General features: G+C 34.7%; 2 protein-coding genes across 2 annotated transcripts; one reads left to right on the forward strand and one right to left on the reverse strand.

Moving 5' to 3' along the window:
* Positions 1-893: 893 nt before the first annotated feature.
* On the reverse strand, positions 894-7264 carry LOC111998614 (probable monogalactosyldiacylglycerol synthase, chloroplastic). The gene is given in 9 exon segments (XM_024030706.2): positions 894-1231; positions 1934-2008; positions 2084-2146; positions 3092-3316; positions 3751-3892; positions 3967-4128; positions 5363-5535; positions 6308-6375; positions 6378-7264. Coding segments are annotated over 9 exon segments (1569 nt in total). The 5' UTR covers positions 6802-7264; the 3' UTR covers positions 894-994.
* Positions 7265-22549: 15285 nt separating this feature from the next.
* Positions 22550-27103, forward strand: LOC112024953 (shikimate O-hydroxycinnamoyltransferase). Its single transcript, XM_065764352.1, has 2 exons — positions 22550-23046; positions 25945-27103. The coding sequence occupies exons 1-2, from the start codon at positions 22609-22611 to the stop codon at positions 26836-26838; spliced, it is 1332 nt and encodes a 443-aa protein (XP_065620424.1). The 5' UTR covers positions 22550-22608; the 3' UTR covers positions 26839-27103.
* Positions 27104-27640: the final 537 nt, after the last annotated feature.

Here is a 27640-nt window from a genome sequence, read left to right on the forward strand (position 1 = left end):
GGAAAATCCACCACACCCCTGCTCAAACAGAAGGGAAATCCTTAACCCTTGTTTATACTGTTTTTTAAAAATAAAGAAATTAGAATGCTATAATAACAGCTTAATTAAAATGATAATGGTAATGGTGGTAGAATTTGATGATAGTACTGGTACAATACCAGGATGTTGGTGAGAGTGATGGTGACGTTGAATAGTCATTATAGTGGTAGACGTTGATGGTAATAATATGTAGTGGTGGCGATGGTGTTGATAGAAATTATAAATGACACTGTTTCCTTTCATAAATATCATTTGCTTATCGTTTTTATTCATTTGATTACTTAAATATAAAAAAATACACCTGAATTTGACGTTCAAATTTTCACAACAAATCCCCCAAAGCAAACTTTAAACAATCTCAAAATCCGTAACCCTAAAATAATAATTTTTAAAGGGGATTAGGATAATAATAAATAATTTTAGTAATATGTCAAACATACTAAAAAACAAAAACACCAAATATTTTTGACAATTCAATAATTGAGAAATGAATATTTAAACTTTGAATGTCTCCTTTTAAAACACAAGAAATATAGTTTAACCTTTTGGCTACTAAAAACCATATATAAGTAGAAAGAATTTGTTGGAGGCTGTTGGGACTTGCAGATAGCTACGGTAGATAAGAGTCAAGATCAGACAAAATCAATATGATCAAATAGAATAAGACACTTTTCTTAACTCCTACCTACCACCATGAGAAAAGAGGTTGAAGCAACGAATCATTTCTTTTAATTTTAACATAATTCCTTCAAAATCCGATGTGTGGAATTTTGCATTTAACTGTAAAAACTCCCTGCTTACAAATATCACAGGCAGATGTTTTACTATTATTGATAAAATGAAAACAATAAGAATGAAAAGGGAAGGAAAACTGTCATTTAATTTACCCAATGGTGGACTATGTCAAAAACAGATGTACCAAAATTGATGGGGGCAAGGCAATTGAGTAATTGAGTCAAGTTGTACAGGAAAACTGGGGTATTAAACTTCTTTGTCTAACAAGCTCGTGAAGATCATTAACAATCTTGAATACAGCATCAGGCCGAGCCAGTTTCAACGCATTTTGCGACATGGCCTTCAGCTCATCAGCTTTTGGACCAAACCAGTCTGCAACAATTTTTGCTATCTCTTTGGGAGATTTGGAGAATTTCCCACATCCATTTTCAACAACATATGGCACGTTTCCAACCTCCTGCCAAAAAAAAAAAAAAAGAAGGCAAAATTTATAGATAGCATTAGTAGATGATTGAATGAGGGGAGATAAGAAGAGGGGGAAAGGGTGGTGACTGCAATCTACTGTTTATGACAATGATGATAATTTTTTTGATACGTAACAGATGATGTTCATGTTATTATCTAATGCCAATATTATTAGACCGGCTTGTTTGAAATAATGCCCTTAATTGAGCATCAAGTATCAACATCAAATTCATGGAAACGTACACGTAAGATAAACATATGAACTCACTCCATAAGTTTCTGAGACATGATAGGACTTGTAACATCTACACCTCTAGTCTGTCTAGTTTAATTATTTAAGTTGTTCACCCACTACACATTGGTTCTAAAGGTCAGTCTGTTTAGCTCTGTTTGATTTAGCATAAAATGAGAGCTTATACACAGTTTTATAAAACCTCATTTTTTTTTTTTCTAGGTACAATAATTTTACACAGCTTACTTTTTAAACAAAATAAACTAATGAAAATAAGCTCATCCCAAGTCCCAACACACACTTCAATTCACAAAGTAGAAAGGTTGTGATTAAATTGCAAGGTATCTACTCTAAAAATAAAAATAAAAATTGCAAGATATCTGCAATCAAGTTAATGGAGATTTTACTATGAGAATACACGTAGATTGAGAATATATAGGACAGTTTACAGCAAAAAATTACCTGGCCAGCAATGAAATCATTCAGAATAATGGGAAGGCCTTGAATCATGGCTTCTGCAATAGTCCCTGGCCCCGCCTACAGAAGCAAGCTGTTGGTAAATGGCTGATATATAATTAGAATTTATAATCATAAATTTTGTGAGAGACATACCTTCGTAATGATGCAATCACAAGCTCCCATGCATTCCTCCATTTTGGTGACAAACCCCTTCACCTATATTAAAAAATCAACTTTGGCAAATTATGTCTGTATATAAATTTATAGCACACATGAATGAATTTACAGAGTAGTGTTTTTATGGAAGTTTGGCTATGTAATTTTTTTTTTTTTTTTGGGTTTCCTACAGTGTTTCCTCAAAGTTTTCAACCAGAGACTAATCACTGTTTGTGCCGGGTGGGCCCACGAAAGGGTAAAGCATTGGCCCAGGAAATTCTTTTCAAAGTGCAGGTAGCATTGGCTATGTATTTTGTTCCTAGAAAATACAATCCTCCATGACCATTGCAACAAATTATATAACAAATGCTAATCACAGAGTTATCTCAAATTTGGGTGGCGTCTGCTTCATTTTCTGAGGAGGGGAGGAGGTTCACGGGTATAGAGTGTTGTGAGACTTGGAGTGAATACAGGCAATCAGAAGTACATGCAGATAAATGTGACAAAAATCTGAGTTTCAGGGATCACTAGGCACCAAGTATAATTGAACAGCTATAGTACATGAACTTGAAGGAGGTAATACTGCAGTATCAATAATGACATTGCATGTCTAGTAATTCCAAATAACTTCATACAATTTCAAACACAACTCAGATTTTTTGATGTTTCAGTAAATAATAGTAAAATATTTTAATACATGAACTGAATTATATTTTATGCTTACTGCAAAAACACGTGAATAGTGGAGCCCTTATGGAATAGTGTTTATTTGGACCAAGAGATTTTATTTTTATTTTTATTTTTATAATAGTTCTTTTGGCCAAGAGATTGTTTCTAGAGTCACATAAATTGCAGCTAGAAAATTAACTAAATCATAAAAAGGCATGTAAATAAAGTGGGCCACTAAGCACTAATTAGACTTGAACCTTCAAAATAAACAACATGATTTCAAACAGGCATATAGCAATCAAGATGGTGGGTGGGTTTCAGAGGGTATGTTAATACCTGGACAGGAACCTTCCAATCAATTGAAAGCAATTTGCTGGCAAGCTTTTTGTTGCGGCCGCAAATCACGAGCACCTGGCCTAAAGGTTCCCCATGATTCTCGTCATATAATGCATCCCCAAGTGCTCGAGCAGTAGCCTCAATAGGGCCCATCCCTTCTCCTCCTCCCATCAACAACACAGCAGGAAGATTCTCGTCCATTCCTAGATCTCTTCTTAGTTCAAACTATAAGTATTGAACAAGAAGTGGGTTAAAATTAGTCAATATCATAGTGTTAATGGCATATCTGACAACAAATAAACATTAGGATGCATAAGAATTAACATAACCATCAATTCTGGTGTAAAGAAATCCCAATCTGTAACATATCAGAGGAAAGATGCTTTAAAGCACATGCAGCACGTATTACAAAGAAGCTTGAAAAGGTTCTCCCAATTTTTACTCTATAGACACTGAAACCCCCTCCCCCTTTCTCTTAAAAAAGGAAAAACAAAAACAAAAAACAGAAAGAGGAACAGGAAGAAAAAAAAGATCAAGTGGTATTTTCCATGAATAAGTGTACAAGGATTGTAAATTCTACATCAAACATACAATGCAACAGAGTACAAACCACATCAGACAGGAACCAAAATTAAAGAAATCAGTTAGAAAGTACCAACCTTTGGCCGAACAGGCTTAATGAAGGAAGGCCGCACAGGAAGTCCATAAACCTTAATTTGGGAAGGCTGGAGTCCAGCTTTTAAGGCCCTCTTTGCCACCTCTGTTGATGGGCAATAGCATCTAGTTACTAGTTTATGAAACCTGAAGATAAAAACATAACAGATCAAAACTATACCGATAGAGTATCATTAAGTAAGACTGAGTGCAGAACTGACCATGTAGGATGGCAAGTGCTTAGATCTGTCACTACTGTGGTGAACACAATCTTCTTCAAAAGACCCTTTGACCTCAAGATACGAAGTGGAACATGTTGCATCAGAGGATGTACACTGATAATAATATCTGGTTGGTATTTCATCAGTCCTTTGGCAACCTCTCTACAAACCAACAGAAAAAGAGAATGGAGAAGATCAACAAATAATAGCCAAAAAATTCCTAAAAAAAGGATTATAAAACTCAAAAAGGAAAAGATTACAAAGATGTAATACATAACAGGGGAGAAGTGAGATAATCTACTGCCAAAATGTAACAGAAAAACCTTCTAGCATCATGGCTTGAAAGGCAAATCAGATTCTATTACTATTAATCCAATATGGAATGCTGTGACTCCTTAGCTGTCACTTTTTTTATTGGTAAGTTATACATTCACCCAGTGAGTTTTGAACCAACGACCTTACCTCCCACCCATTCTTATGAGAAAAGTAAGTGCCATTTGAGCAAGAGCTTAATGGCTCCTTAGCTGCCACTGTATTTCCACCCACCAGTACTCTAGCAAATGAAATTCATATGAGAGGCACAGAAGCCAATCATCTATAAAGATTTAACAATCCAAAGAGGGAGATTTTCTGAAACATGATTCTGATATCTAAGGCATGTCACTGCATGATGTATTTTTAATGCCCGACATGGTCAAATAGTTTGAAAACTATAGTAAAATCCATATGCAACGTTATACCAATACATCTCTAAATGTTATGGCAGCACAAAAACTGACTATACTTCTCTATTTTATGATTTTATATGTTTATGTGCACGTGTCATACTTTGCATGTTCAAGCATAAACACTCTTGTTAATTCCCACGTTTTCACAATCAAAATGTCATTTTGAATGGCCTGAGGGTCCAATATTTGAAACTTCAAAACAAGAATTAAATGGAGATGAAGGTGTTCAATGGGGAAAAAAATCTTAGAAGTTCATGCTTATTCATATCTCATGCATGATCAAAATACAGAATTGCACAAGCTGCAGTGAGAGACCAGAATAATCTTACTGCTCCCAAGAGTTAATAAAAACTTCAAGATCTTCATGATATGTACATATAACCTAAATCAACGTTTATCCATAAAAACATCAATTGGTGCAGCCACAAACTGAAACACTAATTCACCACATATATTGCATTAAATAGAAATTATAATCTTCTAAAACGTTTTCTGCATTAGCATGACACAAACAGGTTACCAAAACTCATCCCAAATTGAAGAGGTCTGCTATGGATTCAATTAATGGATAAGAACTCAGAGGCCAATCAGAAGAAAAACCATCACATAATTAATTTACCAAAAAAAAAAAAAAACATGTATTAACTCAGAGACTAACAAAGTCTCACCGAGCTATAAATGTTGAAGTTGCAGCAAAATTAGATTGATGCACCACACGTGGCGTACTTGCATAATATGTCATTTTCCACAATGTCCCGTGTTTCACCAAGAAATTATAGCTCCTAGGAAGTTGATTAAATGGCCAAGGCGTATGATCCGTCCATAAATCAGTAACAAACACCTGCGACACGCACTCTTAACACACAGAACATGATCAACAAATACGCAATTCATACACCCAAATGACTTTATTTTCCCAATTCCTCTGATTGGTTTCTATGAAATTGTGGAGAGAAAGAAAGAACATTGAAGTTGCTTTTGGCTTCCTAAAGTTTAAATGTCTTCCGAATTGAACCAAATAGATACATTACTCTCAGCCGACTAAATGTTCTTATATTATCATGTGATCCATCATCATTCACATTAAAATAAAAGATTTTTTTTTTATTCAAAGAGAGAAGGAAAGAGCAGAAGCGGTTAACGTGGTTTAGCCTGATGGCCTACTTTCAAAATAGAAAGCCCTTAATGGCTACATTTTTTACTATTCTAATTTTTTTTTTGATCATATACTACTATGAATTGTGTATTAAACGAACCCAATATAGGGGTATATATCCACAAACAATAGTTGAAAAAAAGGGCAACAGACTGTGCCTGAATCAAGGATAATTGATATGCCTTGATTAAGGAAATACTAAGGGGCCACGACTAAGGTACGTATACAGTAAAACATAAATTCAGAAAAAAGAAAAGTTTAGAGCAAAACATAAAGGGCAGACACATTAAGTCATATAAAACATGTCCATATACTACCAATTCAAGTCGCTGGTAATTCAAACTTCAAGAACCTAATTTCTAAAAGTCTGTTCTTTTTTCCCACATTTTCTAAGCAAACAAAAAGAAAGTATAGATTGGAAAAAAAAAAAAAACAAACAATCCATCAAAAAACTGACCTGATACTCATCACCAAACTGTTCATGAAACGCAGCCTTGATAGCCTCAGCCGAAGCCCGATGACCCCACCAGTGTCACTCATCAAAATCAAAACTTTTTTGGGGGTTTCAGCGGCCACACCATTCAAAGCCAACCCATCATCTTCCAATACATCACACCCATCTTCTCTAATCCCATTGTTGTCCCCCGGACCAACCCGAACCGAAGCAAACCCAATTGGGATTCTCTCACAATGGAACTTTATAGCTCTGTTAAAGTCACTGAGAATTCTCCGAATACCCGAACCGCCTAAACTCAGTGAGGCACGCACGTTGCGCTTTTTTGAAGCAGTAGTACAAGCAAGGGAATCGAAGTGGACGAAGTTGGAGAGTAAAGAAGAAGAGCAGCCATCTGAGTTTTTAAGCTTTGTACTACTGAAGGAAAACCGACCCAATTGAGATGCGAAATCGAAGACAGGACTGGTTTCTTGGGTCACAGAGGAACCGTGATGCATGGTTGTCGTTTTTTTTTTTTTTTTTTTTTCTTTTCTTTTCAGCTAGCAGAAGAAAGTGATAATGAATATATATATATATAAGATTAATCTATCCACTAATCCATGGTGGTCTTTGTCATCCAAAAACGACAAATTGGGTTTTCGCTAATGAATATAAGTAAAACTGAAAATCAGGTATGTAATAGAGACAAGTGAGAGAGAGAGAAAATCTGGGGCAGTGGTTTGTGGCCACAAAGAGAGGATTTCGGGAGAGAGAGAGAGAAGATTCTGAGAATTGGAAAAAAAAAAATTGTACTTTGGAAAGAACAAGGAGGAGTTGGAAGAGAGTGAGTTTAGGTTCGATATGGCTTTGGTTTGGTTCAATTTTGGTCACAAAGGTTGGTGTTTTGGTCTTTTAAGAGTCCTTTTGGGTCTCTATGAGTCTATGATGAAATTTTATAGTTCTTTGTCTGAATTGGGTTTTGATGTTGGAATTCAACCCCCAACAAAAATACTAAACCAGACAACAAAATTTACCACTTTCTTTCGCATCACCTTTGTCACCCAACACTTATCTGTAATTTTCTTTTTTTGGACGAAAAAAAAAATGTTATAGATAGTGGATGAGGGGAGGTGGGGTTTAACCTAGCCTGTACATACATAAATGATAAAACAGTACAAAAGATGTTATTAACACTGGGTTATTATTTTAACCCCAAATTTTATCCTATAATTCCTATCCTATATATAAATATATGTATAAATATTTTTACTCTAATTACCTCAATTGGTATTTTTTTTTTGCCATTGAATAAAGAATTAGGATCAAATCCCACCCTCCTTACCTACAACCTATCTACACAAAAAGTAAATTTATTTGTTGATATCTTAATTGGATGGTAAAATTAAATCATTATAGAGTGAATACCATTTATGTTCAAATTCTATCATATATATATATATATAATTATGCTATAAAGGTAATGTTTACTTAACAAGTTACCATCCAATTTTCCCTTTTTGTGGTGCTATTTTTCTCCCCCAGAATTGCATTCAGTTTTGGTAAAAATAATTCACTTGAATAAATTCATCCAAAAAGAAATTACAAAGGAAGAAATGTACACGTGGATGGTTGCCATGTCAGAGTGAAGTTTGACACTGGAACTTCAAGTTTTTTGCTCCAACAATACTAACTAGACATCTTTTAAAAAATATATATACTAACTAGACAACAAATTTTACAGGTTTTATTATTAGGACAAAGTTTAGTTACAAAACTGGTTATAATTTAAGACTACAATCTTACTCAATAAAATAAATATTACTACATATTTGAAAAACTAACCGCTAAATTGCATGTTCTCTACGCTCTTAATACACTTGTTAAATTTTGTGTCAATCGAATATTATTTGCAATTTGATCTATAAGCTTAAATTTTATACATAATTTGAAATTACAAAAACTTGCAATAAAAATAATTTATTAATGACATAACTATTGATCCTTAATTTTCTAGAAATTTTGCAAGAATTGAAGATGTAAGAAGAATATGTAATCCAATGGTAGATTCGTCAAATTTCACCTTCAAATCCTACATACATACACAAAAAATAATTTCATTTATTGATATCTTAATTGGATGGTAAAAATTAGATCATCATGGAGTGGATACCATTTATTAAGTTCTATCATAATTATAAAAAATAATAATAATAACAACAAAAATTCTGCCCTAAAGGTAACATTTACTTACCATCCAATATGCTATTTTTTGTGGTGCTATTTTTTTTCCAGAATTGTATTCAATGTTTTGGTAAAAATAATTTCACTTGAATTAAAATTCATCCAAAAAAAAAAAAAATTACAAAGGAAGAAAAAGAATTTCGGATTACTTATTTATTTTTGCTGAGTCATCCAATTTTTCTTCATTGATCACTTTGGCATGTAAAATGCTACAACAGCATGAATTACATTGATTAAATTTCCAACAACTGTTCATGGAATATATAATAATGCATATATATATAAGTCAATATTAGGATTTTGGGAATTTAAATCATAGATATGTCTATTAAAAATACTAAAATTGCCAATTCAACAGCTCGTTCTACATACAATATGAACTTAAAATGCAAATTAATTCAATGTATAGAAAACATGCCAAATGTTCAATGTTATCCAGCCAATTCCTCATAATAATTCTTTGACCTTTTGACTATTTTGACTTTTGAACTCCTGGCCTGAGTTTTTTTTATTTACTTACATGTAACATGTGTTTCAGGTCAATAGCTAAAAACATATGTTTAAAATCAACGGACCCTTTATTAAAAAGGAGGCCAAAAATCCAAAAAAGCATGCACTTCAATGACTTTTGTGCTGTTCTTTTTGAATGAAATGCGCAACTAGTTCCGTTCGTTCATTGTCTTCATCGTCATCATTTCATCATAAAGTTGCAATTTTCTTTCTCCCAAGGATCTCATAAAGTTGCAATTTACGTCTTAAATTTTGGAAATATTTTTATTTTACTGTTTTACTGTTCTAACGTTATATATTTCTTTGATTCAGACCCTTCCGTTGATGAGGTGGGCCATTATTCCACTATAGCTCAGCTCAAAATGATTTATTTATTAAAAAAAGAAGAAGATTGGTTTATCTCGAGTACCTTTTTAATTGGACGTATTCTTTTATTTTAAATATATAATGACAAGTGGTAGTGGACTTTTTTTTTTTTAGAAAAGTAGTAGTGTTTTTTAATCATAGTTTTTAAAACCGGACCGGACCGGTCGATCTAACCAGTTCAACGAGAATCGGTCACAAATTCGGTCCAGTTATGACTAAAAACTGAAAATCAATAAAAAACCAAAAATAATCAGGAACCGGTTGGTTCAACTGTAAAATTAGGAATCAATATGGTTGAACCGATTATTGGCCGGTTGGGTTGAAAACCAAAACTAACCTAAAACAACGCTCACGCCTCTCTGAGTCTTTCTCTCACTCTCATTTTTTTCCCCCTCAAAGCTAGCTTTTTGGAGCTGTGATACCCATGCGTCACAAATCTTTAGAGAAAGAGGGAAAACAGACCCATAGACACAGAGTGAGAGAAAGACCTGCTTATTTGGATTTTGAGAGGAGAGACCACAATTAATACATACATTAGTCTCAATCCATTTGAAACCGTGTGGCCAGATATTTTACTCTTTTTTTCTTAAATAATCAGATAACAGAGGACTGATTTTTTACTTTTGTGAAGTGTTGCTTTTAGGGATGGCAATTTCTGCCCGACCCACGGGTACCCAACCTTAATGGGTTAGGTTTTACCCGGTTCGATAAAGAATAGGGTCGGGTTTAGGTTTTTTTTTTAAAAAAAAACCGAAATGAGTCTGAGTTGGGTTTGAATTTTATTAAAACCCGGCCCTAACCTGACCCAGTTATATACTTATATCATAAATTACTAAAATACCCCCACACATATTCACATCCAGTAAAAGCATTTCACCTTCCGGATTTTCAGCAATCTTCAGAAGAATCCAAGGCTCCCTCCAGTTTATATAAGGTAGCTCAAGTTCCATTCTGAAGCAGTCCAATTACCTCCCTTCTCATTACAACCCTCAGTCTTGTAATCAGATGGCAACCTCAGTTTACACTTGTAACACCGTAGTTGGTCTTCACAACTGTAACCTGTATCACTGTAAACATATGGCCTCAGTCGGCCTTCCCCTTTTGTTGTAACTTACCACCCCCCTTTTGGTATCAGAGCCAAGTTGGCTAATAATAGTTGTTGTAAGTTACATTTTACATTTCAATCAAGTTGGCTAGTTAATTCGCCATAGTTATCCATTATTTTCCGCATTAAGATTATTTTCATGAATATATCTCCCAGTTCATATATTTTGTTTTACATCTATTTTCTGATAACTCTTCCATTACCATTCATTATCTTCTTCATCTATTACATCTTCTTCAGCATTGTTCTTTTGATGGTAGGTTGAGCCTCCTTTTTTACCTATTTGTTTATCATTTTGTGATTATTTGTTCATGTTGATCAGTTGTATCCCAGTTATCTGCTTCTTCTTGTTTCTGTGTTTATCCCCACAATTTGTTGCAGATGTGTACTGTTGAGACACGTAAGATCAGATCTGTGTTGTTTGTCAACCCAGTAAGTCCCAGTGTCCTAAGCTGAATGGCCATTTAGCCGAAGTGAGGCGTTTAGGCTTAAAAGTTAGGATTGTGGCAGCAAGAGGTTGAAGTGAGCAAGAGATTAGGCGATCGTCTTGTAGAACACCCTGTTTCAAATCTAAGGATAGATCCAGAAGTTTGAGGATAAAGGTAATTAGGTTGTTATTGTTTTGAGTAGGCTTTTAATCCAGAACAATGAATAGGTTGTTTAGAAGTAACTTTTCTACTAGCATTAGATCATCCCTCCTTGAGATCCCTCAAGATTATGGAATTCTCAATTCCGAAGCATATGAGTTATCAGATACAGATCTAAAACTAGGAGATTGGAATATCCCCAAAGTACCTGCCAACTAGATCTATAAATCTTCATGGTCCATGAAAAAAGCTTCAAGACAAACTACCATGTTAGGACTATAGAGTAAGTCTACAACATAAACAAGGAGTATGAAATGTGCTACTTGTTACCCTCTTCAGCCCTGTTAGCGCATAGGCGAGAAGGACACAATTTCATTCACATAGGTTTAGTCCAGGTCAGAGTTAAACCTTTGATCAGAGAAGGATTAAATTGTTCTATCTTAATGGCCTTTAGAGACACTCGTCATATTAGGTTTAATGACAGCCTCTTAGGAACCATTGAAACTAGTCTTAGTTGTGGACCAGTCTATTTCGACTGTTTCCCAAACTTTGCAGTTAGACTTCATGACCTGCATATCATGAAAGCCTTCACCCTTAATATCAAAACCCATGGAACCCTCATGTTGCAAGGAGTTCAGCAACTAGCCTTGATATACAGAGTGTATATTATAAGTGCATAAGGACGAACCTGAATGTTCAAGCTCTTAACAAGAGAAAGATGGGAGAAACCACTCTTATCCAAACCAGAGATCTCAAATCCAAGATCCAAGTACCCAAAACCCTGAAATGGACCGAGGTCACTTTCCTTTCAAATTGGACTCTAGAGAATGAAAACTTTCCTCTTGAGATTCAAAACCCAGCCTAGAATCTAGACTTAGACTTTGTCCAACAGCTAGCCGACGGTACGGTTAGACTTAGTTTTGACCAGTCTAGGTTTAGAACACCCCACCCTAGATTCACCCTTAGGATATGATGAATCCAGGTTTAGATCCCCAGTAGATCTACACCAACCCAGTAGGTAGTCTCCTATCCTTCTTAGAGATAGACCTGCATCCCAATGTAACTTATCCAGACCTCTAGCACCCTTTCCAAAATCTAGAAGAGATTTAGGACTAGAGCTCCAAGGAGTCAAGACCAGATCCTAGGTTAGTACACCTTGCTACACCGCTAGACAAGACTCAGTTGTTGATCAGGAAGAAGCCAACAACAGTCAAAAAGCCCCATCCCCATCAGGTACAGATATGGAAGATCCTTTTTAGCAAAAACCTAAAATTGATCGCTAGCTCATGGTCATCAAAAAAGAGTTCACCCTTGATCTAGTTGCCTTAGGCAAGGAGTTCAATTTAGAGAAAAACAAACTCAAAAGAGAAGCCTATAGAGCTAACCACACCGGGGAACAAAAGAAAGAAGTTTTGGAAAAATGGAAAGAATTCATGAAAGAGATATCCAGCAATGTCCCTTTCTTTGAATATTTTGAGAACCATTTTGAGTGGCACAAAAAAGTCTTGTGTCATTACCAAAACCAACTGGACCATAAAAGACAACAAAGGTAACAAAGAAGTTGTTCGGTCTAGTCATCCACCCCAGGAAGCCATAACCTTCAAACACCGTGGAAGTGATGTTATAACCTCTCTATTTAAGTATCCCACAGCCGAGGAGAAAATAGTCAAGAAGGTGATAGAGCAGAATAACTATACCAACCAGTGTTTAGGTGTTATAGGAAAACAACTTAATAGGATAGAAGATAGGATAGAAACAAGGTTATCCTCTAGCCAGGAAACCTTAGCAAACCTATCCCAACCCTAGAGAAACCTTTAGTCATGATGGATTTAAAGATGAACACATCGGAATATTAAGTTTAAAACGGATCTACATCATTCGAAGTTGATAACATGCGTTAAGTAAAATTTCAGAATTAGAGAACAAATGAGCGTACCTTGAAGCGGTGAATTTCAAAACCCGAAGATTGAAGCACTTAGGAATACTTTTAGTCTTCACTCTAATTCCACTAACGCCCAAGAAGTGTGGACTCTCAATTGGTTACAAAGGGATGATCAAAAGAGTGACTTACACACTCATACACACCACCTTTCAATGATGTTTTTCTCCCTTGAAAATTCTGTACGTTTTTCCCTTTTTATCTAACCAATTATCTAATTGGGCTGGCCTTTTGGGCCTTTCCAATTGGACTTAAGTGTGTGGCTTGGAGTGGGACCAATAAGACACTAGCTCCAATGGGCCTTGCGCTTTTCTGTCAACTCTTGATAAGTCCAAAGTTACCATTAACTATATTTAATACCACTATATAAATATAGTTGCACTCTAGGCCTTACCAATAAATTATATCCCAAGACTTTATTATACATGCAACCCCTTCATAAAATATTCATAGTAATACAAAGTCATTAATATAGACTGCCACTTTGTAAATTACTACATCTTAATCCTTGAGTACCTGGTTTAATCCTTTAATGTTATTCATTATATATTTATGAAATCCAATTCCATAAATATATATTTTAGTCTTACTAAAGTGGTTAGGCCTAACTTTCTGAATAACAAACTCATTAAACTTATCTCAAGGGAATACTTTATATCTCCGTTAAGAGACTATGAATTCTATATTGAGAATACATGTTCCATCAACACTAAATGTGGCTGCCCAATATACTGAGATTTTGACCATTACTATAAATCTCACTCCTGATATATCAAAGCAACCTACACCTTATGATCAGGTCCATTATTCTCTCAAGATTAAGAGTTCATGCAAATACAAGTCGTGAGATTTATTATTCATATGACAGTCCTTAGGAAAATAATAAATCTCACAATGGTCCAGTTCAATATGTCTTAACTCTTAAAACATATTAACACATCAACCAGAAGTCTCCACTTCCATGATCAAGACAAATCATCGTGGTTGATATGTTATAGTCTTCGCAGATGAAATGCCCAATTTCATCACCGACTATAATTCTGAGTTTACAAAGAACTTGTGATTTATATCTTCTATGACTTCTCACATAAATCACATACTATGCATCTCATGAACCAAATGATAATATCCGAATATTCATGTTATCATTACTTCAGATAACAATAAAACAAATTCATTAAGCACAATATTAAGTTATACACAATGTCAAACTTAATATCATACATAGCATCATACAATAGGATTTAAGGACACTAATCCTAACAATCTTACTAAAGTAGTTAGGCCTAACTCTCTAAATAACAAACTTATTAAACTTATCTCAAAGGAATACTTTATATCTCCATTAAGAGACTATGAATTCCATATGGAGAATACATGTTCCATCAATACTAAATGTGGCTGCCCAACATACTGAGGTTTTGACCATTACTATAGATCTCACTCCTGATATATCAAAGCAACCTACACCTTATGATCAGGTCCATTATTCTCTTAGGATTAAGAGTTCATGCAAATACAAGTCGTGAGATTTATTATTCATATGACAGTCCTTAGGAAAATAATAAATCTCACAATGGTCCAGTTTAATATGTCTTAACTCTTAAAACATATTAACACATCAACCAGAAGTCTCCACTTTCATGATCAAGACAAATTATCATGGTTGATTTGTTATAGTCTTCGCAGATGAAATGCCCAATTTCATCACCGACTATGAACTATAATTCTGAGTTTACAAAAAATTTGTGATTTATATCTTCTGTGACTTTTCACATAAATCACATACTATGCATCTCATGGACCAAATGATAATGTCCGAATATTCATGTTATCATTACTTTAGATAACAATAAAATAAGGCGAAAAGCACATTTTAGTCCCTACAGTTTTAGGCTATTCTCATTTTAGTCCCTAAATTTTATTTTTACCGCTTTTAGTCCCTATTCTGAAAATGCTTCCGTTTTAATCCTTGCCGTTACATCAGAAACGAAAAAAGCTGACGTGGCAAACGGCAGAATAAATAATACCTAATTAATGTCCACGTGGCTTAAATTAATAATAAAAAATGCCACGTCAACATTTAAATTAAAAAAATTAATTTATTAATTTTAACTAAATAAAAAAAATTAAAAACTAAATTAAAAACTAAAAATAATAGGAATTAAGATCTAAGTGTGTCTTAACAAGAACACAAACTCAGATCCAAGAAGAACACAAACGCAGAAATTAAAAAAAAAAAAAAAAAAAAATTACATTCATCATAACATAAGTCCTCCTAACACACAATCTCTGGGGCCGGCGATGAATTTGCCCAAACGAAATGGAGGACATATATATATATATATATATTGTAGCTTTCAATAAAGTACTAATAATAATGAAAGCTAATTTGAAATTGTTCACGCTGTGTATTTACTACTTCGTCTCAAATTTAACAGTTTCTTATTATTCTTTTTACATATGTTTGGTTTGGTTGGCGAAAGTATGTCCTTCCTTACACCGGATGCAGAGTAAACTTTGTCTTTTGGTTGGTCAGACTGGGATTTCAATATGATTATTTTGGCTTTTAATTTTTTTTTTTATTATTATCTTAGTTTACCCCCACAAAAGATGACGTGTTAAAAGTCAGATGCTCATTAATTAAATTTGTTTTTGTAAAAAATATTAAATACATAAATTATACATTCTATCTGTTTATTTCGAAGCAAAATGTTTTATATATAATGAAAAATATTTTCAGTAGAAAATGATTTAATTTTTATTGTTTGGTTGCATACCAAAAAATAGTTCTCATTGACAATAACTATTGTTGGAGGTAAGTGGCGGTGGTTTGTTGTTATCTTTACCCAAAAAAAAAAATCCCTCTCTTTTACCTACAAGTACAACTACACAAGCACATCTAATAAAAATAAAAAATAAATTTTTTTTTTCTATTTTGCCCTTTCTCAGTTTCTCTACTTATTTTTCTAACTTTCCCTCTGCCTATACAACCTAACATAATATTATTAAAGTACTACTCAAATATTATTATAATAGACTCTTAAGGCAATAATATTTTTTTGTTTTATTTTTTTAATGTTATAATTTTTAAAAATGATATATAAATAATTGTGTATATTTTATTTTTAAAAAATAGGTAAAGTAATGTTGGATAGCATCCGTAGCAGATGTTTTAAAATTATGCCATTTTACCACACCAAAGGTTTACTTTATTATTTTACCACATCATCTCATTTATCAGATGTTTTATAATTCAATTCTATACACTAAAATAATATTTACTACACATTAAAATAATATTTATTACAACTCATCAACACAATCTACACATTAAAAGAAAAAAAATTTTGCCACATGCCTTCCGTACCGTGGCAAATTTGCCACGATACTGTTTAATGTTGCAAAAAAAATAACATATGTCACATCTACTAAATGGGCTAAAATTGGGTTTGGTGTGGGATATGTGCCAAATATTTAGCATTTGACACATATCCCACATCTAGTGTGGGTGCTCTAATATTTAAAAATGAGATAGAGATAGTATTTTATATTTTTGGGTCGAAGGGAGAAGATAAAGAAAAAAGTTTAAAATTTAAGAACATAAATTACTCTTTTAACTGGTTTGTGTTATTTAATTTAAAATTATTTAACTAAAAGATAAAAGTATTTTAGAGAGTTTAAGAATTTAGGTATTAAAATTCAAACAAAAAATCTTATTATTAATGATATAGATTAAGTTAATGTTTTATTAGTGCCACTCAATTATTTAATATTACATTTACAGTTACATTTTATCAACTCATTGTACATTAATACAATTATAGATTATTGCACGCTAATACAATTATAGATAAAAAAATGATTAAAATTTAGTTTAGACCTCAAATTAAATTAAATTAAATTAGAGCAGAATTATTAGGTTGGTCCTCTGTAGTGGGCCTTTGTTCCTCAATTGAAAGAGTTGGGAATTTGCTTAACAAAAATAACTTGGGCCTAATTTGGATGGATTAAGAAATTAAGTTTAGGTGAGCTGGGTGAGGGCCTTAACCCTTATCTCTTCAACCAACCACTAACCAGACACGGAAAGTTTCATTTCCATCAAGACTCTATTCTTACTTACTGAATACTCTATTCTACTTTACCAGTTCAGCACGCAATTAATGCTTTACGTTTTTTTTTTTTTTTTAATTTATTAANAAGCAAATTCCATTACTTGAATCTGAGAGTGCCAAATTACAGAAATACATCCTAAAAACAAGAAACGAAATCCAGATCTAGAGGCAAGATCTACAACACCACCACAACTAAGTACACAAATCTAATCATTAGTGTAAATTTAACAACACCGTCGAAACCCCAGCACCACTGATTCAAACCCAACCCCTGGCACCGTACTACAATCAACCATGAACCACACTCTGACCCACACCTTGACTACAACCATGAGCCACACTCTGACCCATCGTGACCCACACCATGACCATCGAACTTGAATCCAACCCACACCACATACACAGCAACCACTGTGAACACAAACCCCGACCACAACCCATTGCCGACACCACCACCACTGAAGAGCATGACTGTGAGCAAAACCCACCACCAAAAAAAAAAAAAAAAAAATAGACCCACAACGAGAAAAACCCAAACCCATGGCAGCATACCCACGGCGAGCAAATCCTAGACCCACAGCGGCAAACCCAGACCCACGGTGAGCACACCCCTACTTCGTTCAACCACCCAAACACAACCTCAATTCCAACCCATCTCCACCCAAACGTGACCCAAACGCCACCCAATCACCACTCCAAAGGCCGACCCAAACGCTATCTCCTCTTCGTCTTCTTCTCTTTTCGCCCCGGCTATCTCTCCTCCTTCGACCCAGGATTTTTTTTGCTTCAGCTCCACCATTGCTAGGTGGGTTTATATGGAGGGAGATCTTGTGTTTTGCTTGTGGCTTTGGATTGGATTTGGGTTCTTGGCTTCTGTTGCTGTTGTTGGGATGACATTTTGAGAGAGAGAGAGAGAGAGAGAGAGAGCGTTGTTATATTTGAGATCTGGGAGTTGTTTTTTGAGTGAGTTTGAGCGAAGGAAGAAAGTGTTTGCATGTGGGTGTTTTTTTCTTTCTTTCTTGTATCTGGAATTGTGTCTTGGTTTTTTTTTTTTTTTTTTTTTTTTTTAAATTTTTGGTTTGTGTTCTTCTTGGATCTAAGTTTGTGTTCTTGTTAAGACACTTAGATTTTAATTCCTATATTTTTAGTTTTTAATTCTATTTTTAATTTTTTTATTTAGTTAAAATTAATAAATTAATTTTTTTAATTTAAATGCTGACGTGGCATTTTTTATGATTAATTTAAGCCACTTGGACATTAATTAGGTATTATTTATTCTGCCGTTTGCCACGTCAGCTTTTTCCGTTTATGATGTAACAGCAAGGATTAAAACGGAAGCGTTTTCAGAATAGGACTAAAAGCGGTAAAAATAAAATTTAGGGACTAAAATGAGAATCGTCTAAAATGTAGGGACTAAAATGTGCTTTTCGCCATAAAACAAATTCATTAAGCACAATATTAAGTCATACATATGTCATACACAATGTCAAACTTAATATCATACATAGCATCATACAATAGGATTAAGGGCACTAATCCTAACAATCTCCCACTTGCCCTAAAGACTATTGTGCACTAATCTAATTCCCATTCTTTCCAAATGTGACTCGAAAGTCCTTTGAGGCAAATTTTAGTAAATGGATCTGCTAATTATTTGGACTTTCAATCTTGCTACCACCACATCTCCACGAGCAACAATATCTTGAATGATATGTTACTTTCTCTCAATGTGCTTTCCTTTCTTATGATTCCTTGGATCTTTAGATTGTGCAACTACTCCACTGTTGTCACAAAACAATGTGATTGGAACTTGCTCCATTCCCATTACACCAAGGTCAGAAAGGAATTTCTTGAGCCATACAGCTTCCTTTGCTGCCTCACAAGCAACAACATATTCTGCTTCCATGGTAGAGTCTGCAATACAAGATTGCACTCCGCCAACTTATGGCTCCACCTCCCAAGGTGAAAACACATCTTGATGTGGATTTTCTGAAATCTAGATCAGATTGAAAATCTGAATCTGTATAGCCAATAGGTTTTCAAATCCTCATTTCGGTAAACAAGCATATAATCTTTCATTCTCGTAGATACTTAAGAATATGCTTTACAGCTTGCCAGTGTTTGGCCCTGGATTTGATTGATATCGACTGACCATGCCAACTGAATAACAGATATCTGGTCTAGTATAAAGCATGACATACATGAGACTTCCCACTGCAGAAGCATAAGGAACTTGTCTCATCTATATTCTCCTCTTGAGTCTTAGGCCTGGTTATACAGACAGAGGGAACTCCATGTCTGAAAGGAAGTAATCCTTTCTTGGAGTTTTGCATGCTAAACCGTTCTAAACCTATCTATATATCCAGCTTGTGATAAGCCTAACATCTTATTCTTGCGATCTCGCCAAAGCTTGATCCCTAGAATAAAGTTAGCTTCACCCAGGTCCTTCATATCAAATTGACTTGACAACCAAACCTTTACTGATGACATTACTCCTACATCATTTCCAATGAGTAGAATATCATCAACATAAAGCACTAGGAACATTACTACTTTATCACAATGTCTTTTGTACACACATGGTTCATCAAGATTTTGCTCAAACCAAATGACTTGATTGCTTGATCAAATCTAATGTTCCATGACCTAGATGCTTGCTTAAGTCCATAAATAGACATTTTCAACTTGCATATCATATGCTCTTGGTTCTTAGTTATGAACCTTTCAGTTGCATCATATAGATTTCCTCTTCAAGATTGCCATTGAGAAATGCAGTCTTGACATCCATTTGCCAAATCTCATAATCATAATGAGCAGCAATGGATAAGAGAATTCTGATAGATTTAAGCATTGTTACTGGAGAAAAGGTTTTATCATAATCATACTTTCTTTTTGTGATACCCTTTCGCCACTAGCTTGCTTAAAGGTTTCACCTTTCCTCTATCCCTCTCTTCCTCTTGTAAACCCATTTGCAACCAACAGGTTTAATGCTGTTAGCACTCTATAAGATCCCAAACTTGATTGAAATACATGGAATCTAATTCAGATTTCATAGCTTGGACCCAATGATGTGCATCTCTATCATTCATTACCTCTTCATAGGTATAGGGATCCGATTCAGACTCTCTGAGATAGCTTCATAAGTTTCTCCTAAACCTATGAATCTTATAGGAGGCCGAACAATTCTCCCACTACGACGAGGCACTTGAGTTACTAGACATGTCATGAGTAGTATCTTATGGTGTATCTATACAGCCATATCGTCCTTAGTTTCATCTATTGGTTGTTCATTTACAGGTTCATTTATTTCAGACAACACAACTCTACTTCTAGGAGTATAATCATTCATATAGTCATTTTCAAGAATTTGCTTTTGCTAACAAACACTTATTATCTTTATGACTATAAATAAACTCCAACAGTTCCTTTGGATACCCAACAAAGAAACCACTTCTGTTTAAACTGTAACTTGTCAGACTTTCCTTTAACACATGTGCTGGACAACCCCAAATATGGAGATTTTCATACTAGGCTTACGCCCATTCCACAACTCTACAGGTGTTTTAGAACAACTTCGAAGTTATAAATTAGAAGATACATTGCTATGTTTAAGCATCCCCAAAGAAATAGATAGAGTTGAATACTCATCATGGACCTATATCTAAAGAGTCCTATTCCTTCTTTCTGCTACACCATTTTGTTGTGGAGTTCCACAGTGCAGTCAATTGGGATACAATCCTTCTAGTTAAGTAATCCTTAAATCCCCAAGAAGGTATTCGCCACCACGAATCAGATCGAATGCCTTTATGCGTTTACCTAATTGATTTCAACTTCAACCCTAAACTCTTTGAACTTTTCAAAGGCTTCAGACTTCCGTTTCATTAGGTACACATAACCAAATCTTGATAATCATCAGTGAAAGTAATGAACTACTCATAGCCACCTCTTGCTTGGATAGACAAAGACCATATACATCAGAATGCACTAGCTCTAGCAAATCTTGGGCTCTTCTACCTTTTCCATTAAAAGGTCGTTTGGTCATTTTACCTTCCAAACAAGATTCACAAATGGAAATTCATCAAAGTCCATGGGCTCTAAGAGTCCATCTTTGATCAGTCTTTGAATCCTATTTGAATTATATGACCCAAACGCAATGCCAAGATATGCATCACTAGTAAAAGGAAACTTTCTCTTTAATGATTTTACATGAGATTATTATCTAATTCAGAATTATATAATTCATGCTTATCAGGAGTTAAAATATAAAGACCATCCACAATATTGCCAGAACAGATAAACACTTTATCCTTCTTTATTACAACATTGTCTTTCAGGATAACACAATATCCATGTTTACCTAAGTAAGTAGCAGAAATAAATTCCTACGAACATTAGGTACATACAAACAGTCTTCTAATATTAAAATTCTAGATTCAAACATAAATTACAAAACACCAACAGCTACAACTGGAATCTTGCTCCATCAGCCAAAGTAAGAAACAACTCCCCTTCTTTAAGCTTTTAGTCTCCTGGAACCCCTGCAAGGAATTGCAGATATGATTAGTACAACCTAAATCCACACACCAGGAATCCGTGGGATTCTGACCAAACATATTTCAAGAAGGAATGTATTAATCATACCTTTGTTCTTGCAGCCTTTAATATTGGACAAATTCTTCAATGTCCTTTCTCACCACAATGGAACACTTTTTTTGATTTTCTTTCCTTTATCAGCAACCCCTAAGCAATTATTTACCCTCTTGTTGGTGAAGTCCTTTTTTTCTTTTTCTTCTTACCCTTGCCTTTCGACTTAGGTTGAGAAGTAGAAGTTTCACCAACATTGGCTTCAACATTGGAAGTCAAGAATGCCTTCTGCCGCTACCAATTCATTCATTAATTCAGACAAGTATAAACTTTTTTCATATTATAGTTAAGTTTGAATCCTTGACGATTTGGTAGCGACTGGAGTATCATATCCACTTGGGATTCTCCATTTTTTTTTTTTTTTTAATTTATTAATTAAATTAATGCCTGCTGTCTGGCGCACCATGCGAAACAAGGTAAATTTAGAAATTTAAAAGATATACTACTAGGTTAAATAATATAAATAATATGTTTAAATTTAGTGGAAAAGTGTTATTAAGTGTGTGTTTACTAGGTTAAATAATATAAATAATATGTTTAAATTTAGTGGAAAAGTGTTATTAAGTGTGTGTTTAGTAATTATTTTGTTTCTCAAATAAATTTTTATGAAAAAAAAAGTAATTGATAATTTTTTATATATTTTTTTAAAAGTGATATTAAAATGTTTTAAAAATAATTTATTAAAAAATACCCTAACGAATGCGGTAATTATGAATTGTTCTAAGACTTTTGACAGTTTTACTTGCAATTAATTTTCATTTAAAAATGTAATTAAATGGTGGGTGTAGGGGTGTAACGAAAGAAAGAAAGAAAGAAAGATGTTGGTGGTGGAGGTGAAGGAGTCGACGATGGTTCAGCCGGCGGGGGAAACCCCAGTGGTGAGTCTATGGAACTCGAATGTAGATCTTGTGGTCCCTCGGTTCCACACTCCCAGCGTGTACTTTTACAGACCAAGTAATTGCGATGATGATAACAAGAAGAAGGAGAAGTTGAAGTTGTTGGATTCCCAAGTACTGAAAGAGGCACTGAGCAAGGCCTTAGTCCTGTTTTACCCAATGGCTGGTCGATTGAAGCGTGACGAAGATGGTAGGATCGAGATTGATTGTAATGGGCAGGGAGTGCTGTTTGTGGAAGCCCACACCAATTCCCTCATCAATGATTTCGGTGACTTTTCACCCACTTTGGAACTTCGCCAGCTCATTCCCTCCGTCGATTATTCCAAAGGGATTGAGACTTATCCTCTCTTGGTCTTGCAGGTACCATTCTCTCTCTCTCTTCATGTGAATCTACTTTATATTTATTACTACAACTTTAATGTTCTCCTGTCATTTAATAGCTGTTTTTTGTTGTTATTGTTGGTCCGCCGTTGACAGTTATAAGATATTAATTTGATTTCGGTTTGTTCTGTTGGGCTGAAAAAGTGGCTGGGATACTTTGGTGGTGGGAGTAATAATGGCTTTTTTTTTTTTTTTTGGTAATGAAATTAGGAGGGGCTGAGCTACAACTTCATATGATTTAAGGGCCCAGCCATAGTTAACAAATTTCAGAAATACAAAAATAATAATAATAATAATTATTATTGAATTCGTGTAAAAGGTTATATGTAGCTCTGGTCCCCTTGGAAGTAAGGAATGTATCATTTAGGAAATCAACAGGTCATCCATGGCAACTATTATCCTAGTGTTGTGACCATTATGAATTCAGCATTTATATCATCATATAAATGCTGAACTCACAATGGCCATAACATGGTCTAATTTTGACTTGGAATATCTTTCCCAATTGAAAGCAGTTTTCCTGGTTTGCCATTGTAAACTGTGAAAGCAAAATCTGGCTCACTCAAGTTGCTTCTCTAACTATTTATTACTTACTTCATAACCGGTTAAAGGGGCCAAATAAATATACATTCTAAAGCTAGTTCTTATTTTGGTATTGCACTGAATGATCTGTTTTTGAAATGGTGCTCTTTTTTATGTTTACAGAATGCCCAATGATGGATTCGAATCAAACAAATTGCTAATATATTTGACTTGATTCTTCAAGATTTGGGCTAATGATTTTGTTTCTAGATTTTCCCAGCTTGAAGAATCTTGTAAACAAAATCAATAGTGTAACTGTTTAACCAAAATTCATTTAATGGGACCTGATCTGTAAGACTAAGAGGGCTACATGTTAAAATTTCTAATGAACATCCCTAGGGGGAAAAAATAGAACCCGCACAAAAAGAAAAGTGTCACTGAAGGAATATGACTGGTGGAGCTTGACTCCAGCAACCTGACTCCTTCATTGGTTCAATTAATGTTAAATTGAAATTTTCAATGATTCATTGAACATTTCAACTCTATAAGAAAAAAAGTGCTTTCTTATTGGTTTTTTCAAGGTCAAGTTGAATATTTTAATGAATCATTGAATGGTTCAACCATTTGACCCAAAGGGGTGATCAATTAAAGAAAGCCAAAGAAATGAAGTAACATGAAATAAAAATTAAAAATGATTGCTTGATAAAATGTAGAATGCAGCAACAAATCATTGAAGAAAAATTGATTTGTTTTCACAAAAGAAGAATATCCAGTATACCAAGCCATTTCTTATAAGTAATGTTTTCCCTGTTACTTAATGTTTTTGACGCATGATCTGTGATACACTTATCGATTGGTAACGAAAGCAGCCTGTGGAACATTTAGGTTACTTAAAATGAAGTTCTTTTTTACTGTTAGTCATTCTCATTTTAGTCATCTAGCTGCTTTTCAACTGTGTGACAGCATGCTTGGTCATAAGACATTTTGATGTGTGTCAATAATATTGATTTATTTGGTACTTCTCAGAATGAATGTCTTAAATGGCTCAGAATACTGTGGTAGGACCAGGACCTTTGAATTGTGATTTGACCTTATTATTCATGACTATTGGATGGGTAGCAGGATGGTTTATAGAGCACCTAACAATTTCTTCTGCCAACTTATTATCTTTACTAGATTATTGCCACCTTTCTTGAATTAGCTGCCTAAAATGATGCTTAATAATTATATGACTGGTGATTCCTAGAAGTATATGGCTACTTTTATGGTTTTTTTATTTTTATTTTTATTTTTTTATTTTGTTGTGGGGGGGGGGGGGGGGGGGGGGGGGGGGGAGGGGGGGGGGAGAAGGGGTGTTGCACCTTTTGTCTATTCAATGGATACTAAATGTTTCTTTTATGTTAATAATATAAATTCAAACTCTAGTGGTAGTTAAACAAACTGTGTCTGATACAACCAAAAAAAAAAAATGCCAGAGTGGAGAGAGAGGGAGCCAGGGAGGGACTATACTGTATAACAGTACAACTTGTTTTTGCCTTTGCTTGCTTTTTTCATTGTTTTGTCTCAGAATTGGAGGAAAATTGTTGATCGGTAGTACTAGTGATTTTCCTTTTGGTGTTTAAAATACCCTAACAAGCCACCTACCTCAGAACTCAGAAGCCAATTTAATTTATTCCCAATGGTATACAAAAAAATTACTTGATGATACATAATTCATCACTAAAAATTTCTAGGAGTTAATTAAAAACAAAGTTTCTTGATGATATGATCCTTTAGGCATGGATCAATATTTACCTGCCACTGGTTCCCTGATTGCTTGGTAAATAAGTCCAGCTTTAGGACATCAATGACTTGTATTTCCGTTTTTTATTGTGTAGTACTTCCCTTTATTTCTTCCCAAAAGATCCTTACTTTTTGTTCAATATCAGAAATCAGGCAATAAGTGTAGATTTACAATAAGAGGCTTCAAATGATTGTAAAAGTAATCTGTCTTTTCACAGGTTAGAAACTACAGCTCACATGCTTTGCAAGTGAACCTTCTAGTCTAATAGAGAATGCTATAATTTGCAATTTGTTTTGTTTGGTTTTTGCAGTTGTGAATTAGATGGTATTGATCTCTGGTTTTGGCAGTTGTTAATTAGAAAATTTATGAAAGATTTTAGATACTTTCTTTGGTGGTCTCGAACTACATTTATCTAAGTCATACAAAAGCAAAGCCAAATTTCAACTAATGACAAAAACAGTTAATGTTTAGATAACTCCACTTATATGAATTTATTCACTTAAGTAATTTATTATTATTATTTATTTTACAGTTGAGCTAACGGACTCTTCACTTTTCCTCTTCTTGTGCAGGTAACATATTTTAAATGTGGAGGGGCCTCACTTGGTGTTGGCATGCAACACCACGTGGCAGATGGATTTTCTGGTCTCCACTTTGTGAATGCATGGTCAGATGTAGCTCGGGGTCTTGATGTTACCATTCCACCGTTCATTGACCGGACCCTACTACGGGCCCGTGATCCACCTCAACCTACATTCCAGCACATTGAATACCAGCCTGCTCCTCCAATGAAAAACCCTGTTCAATCTACAAAATCAGGTCCCGAGTGTACAACAGTCTCAATTTTCAAAATAACTCGAGACCAGCTGAATATACTCAAAGCTAAATCCAGAGAAGATGGAAACACAATCAACTATAGTTCATATGAGATGCTGTCAGGTCACGTGTGGAGATGCACATGCAAGGCTCGTGCACTTCCTGATGACCAAGAAACCAAATTGTATATTGCAACTGATGGACGGTCTAGGTTGCGTCCCCAACTCCCACCTGGTTACTTTGGTAATGTGATCTTCACTGCCACACCAACAGCTTTAGCAGGTGATCTCCAATCTAAACCCACATGGTATGCGGCAAGCAGAATTCATGATGCGTTGGCACGGATGGACAATGATTATTTGAGATCAGCCCTTGACTATCTAGAACTTCAGCCTGATCTATCAGCCCTTGTTCGTGGGGCACATACTTTTCGTTGTCCAAATCTTGGTATAACTAGCTGGGTTAGACTGCCAATCCATGATGCTGATTTTGGGTGGGGTAGGCCCATATTCATGGGACCTGGTGGGATTCCGTATGAGGGGTTATCGTTTATAATACCAAGCCCAACTAATGATGGGAGTTTATCAGTCGCCATTGCTCTGCAATCTGAACATATGAAAGTATTTGAGAAGTTGTTATATGAAATTTGAGGAAATGAAATGCCTGAGGAACTCTTCGAGGTTGAATTCTAGCCTCACCTTCGGATATGCCAAAAATTTTCCAAAGGTGGTGGTGTTTCTTCCCAGTGCTTTTATCATACATGGTTTGTGTCAATTAGATTTGATTCAGTTGAAATCTGAAGTTTCTAAACTGAAACGAACTTGGAAAAAAATGTATCTCTGACTTGATATTAAATTTACAATAAGCATAATTAATGTTTTCATATAATAGAATTAGGTCACATAAGGTTGTTTAGTTGTTATGGATTACATTAGTTCTTCTATTTGTATTTTTTCAAACTTTCTCCTTTGCTCATTAAAGTATTAATAACAAAATGCAAGTCACTCAAAATAAAATAACTAGACAAGCTAGTTCTGATCTTTGGCTACTACTGAAATTCTTGACTGGTGTGTTGAGAGTTCTTTTATGTTTCTTCTACCGCGTCTTGATGTTATTAGACAATGTTTAGTCTAGGCTTTTTCTAAGAAGTAAGTTGGGCCTGGTGCTCCGCAGAATGGGCTCCAAAGTACCATTCTGTCGCTGCCAGTTTGTGCGCAAACGTTGAGTCCAAAGTTCAAGGGAAGACCATGCAAAATGGGTTTATCCTTTGTTTCTGTCGCACAATGAATTTTTTTCCATTTTCTGCCACAAGATTGACTCTTCTTAACTTTCTGATGTGTAGTAACACCTTCAGCATTTTTCTGCAACGTGACATTTTTGCATTTTTTTACTGTAGAGCTGATTTTTCTTAACTTTCTGATGTGTAGTAAAGAGTTCTGCTGTGCAGTAAAG

This window comes from Quercus suber, unplaced genomic scaffold (genome assembly GCF_002906115.3).
Source record: "Quercus suber isolate HL8 unplaced genomic scaffold, Cork oak 2.0 scaffold_553, whole genome shotgun sequence".
In the NCBI taxonomy this organism is placed as follows: Eukaryota; Viridiplantae; Streptophyta; class Magnoliopsida; order Fagales; family Fagaceae; genus Quercus; species Quercus suber.

Bases quoted from the DNA above. Each gene is read 5' to 3' on its own strand.
- LOC112024953 (XM_065764352.1), top strand. From the start codon at position 22,609: ATGTTGGTGGTGGAGGTGAAGGAGTCGACGATGGTTCAGCCGGCGGGG. The intron at 23,047-25,944 runs GTACCATTCTCT...CTTCTTGTGCAG, and splicing joins ATCCTCTCTTGGTCTTGCAG to GTAACATATTTTAAATGTGG.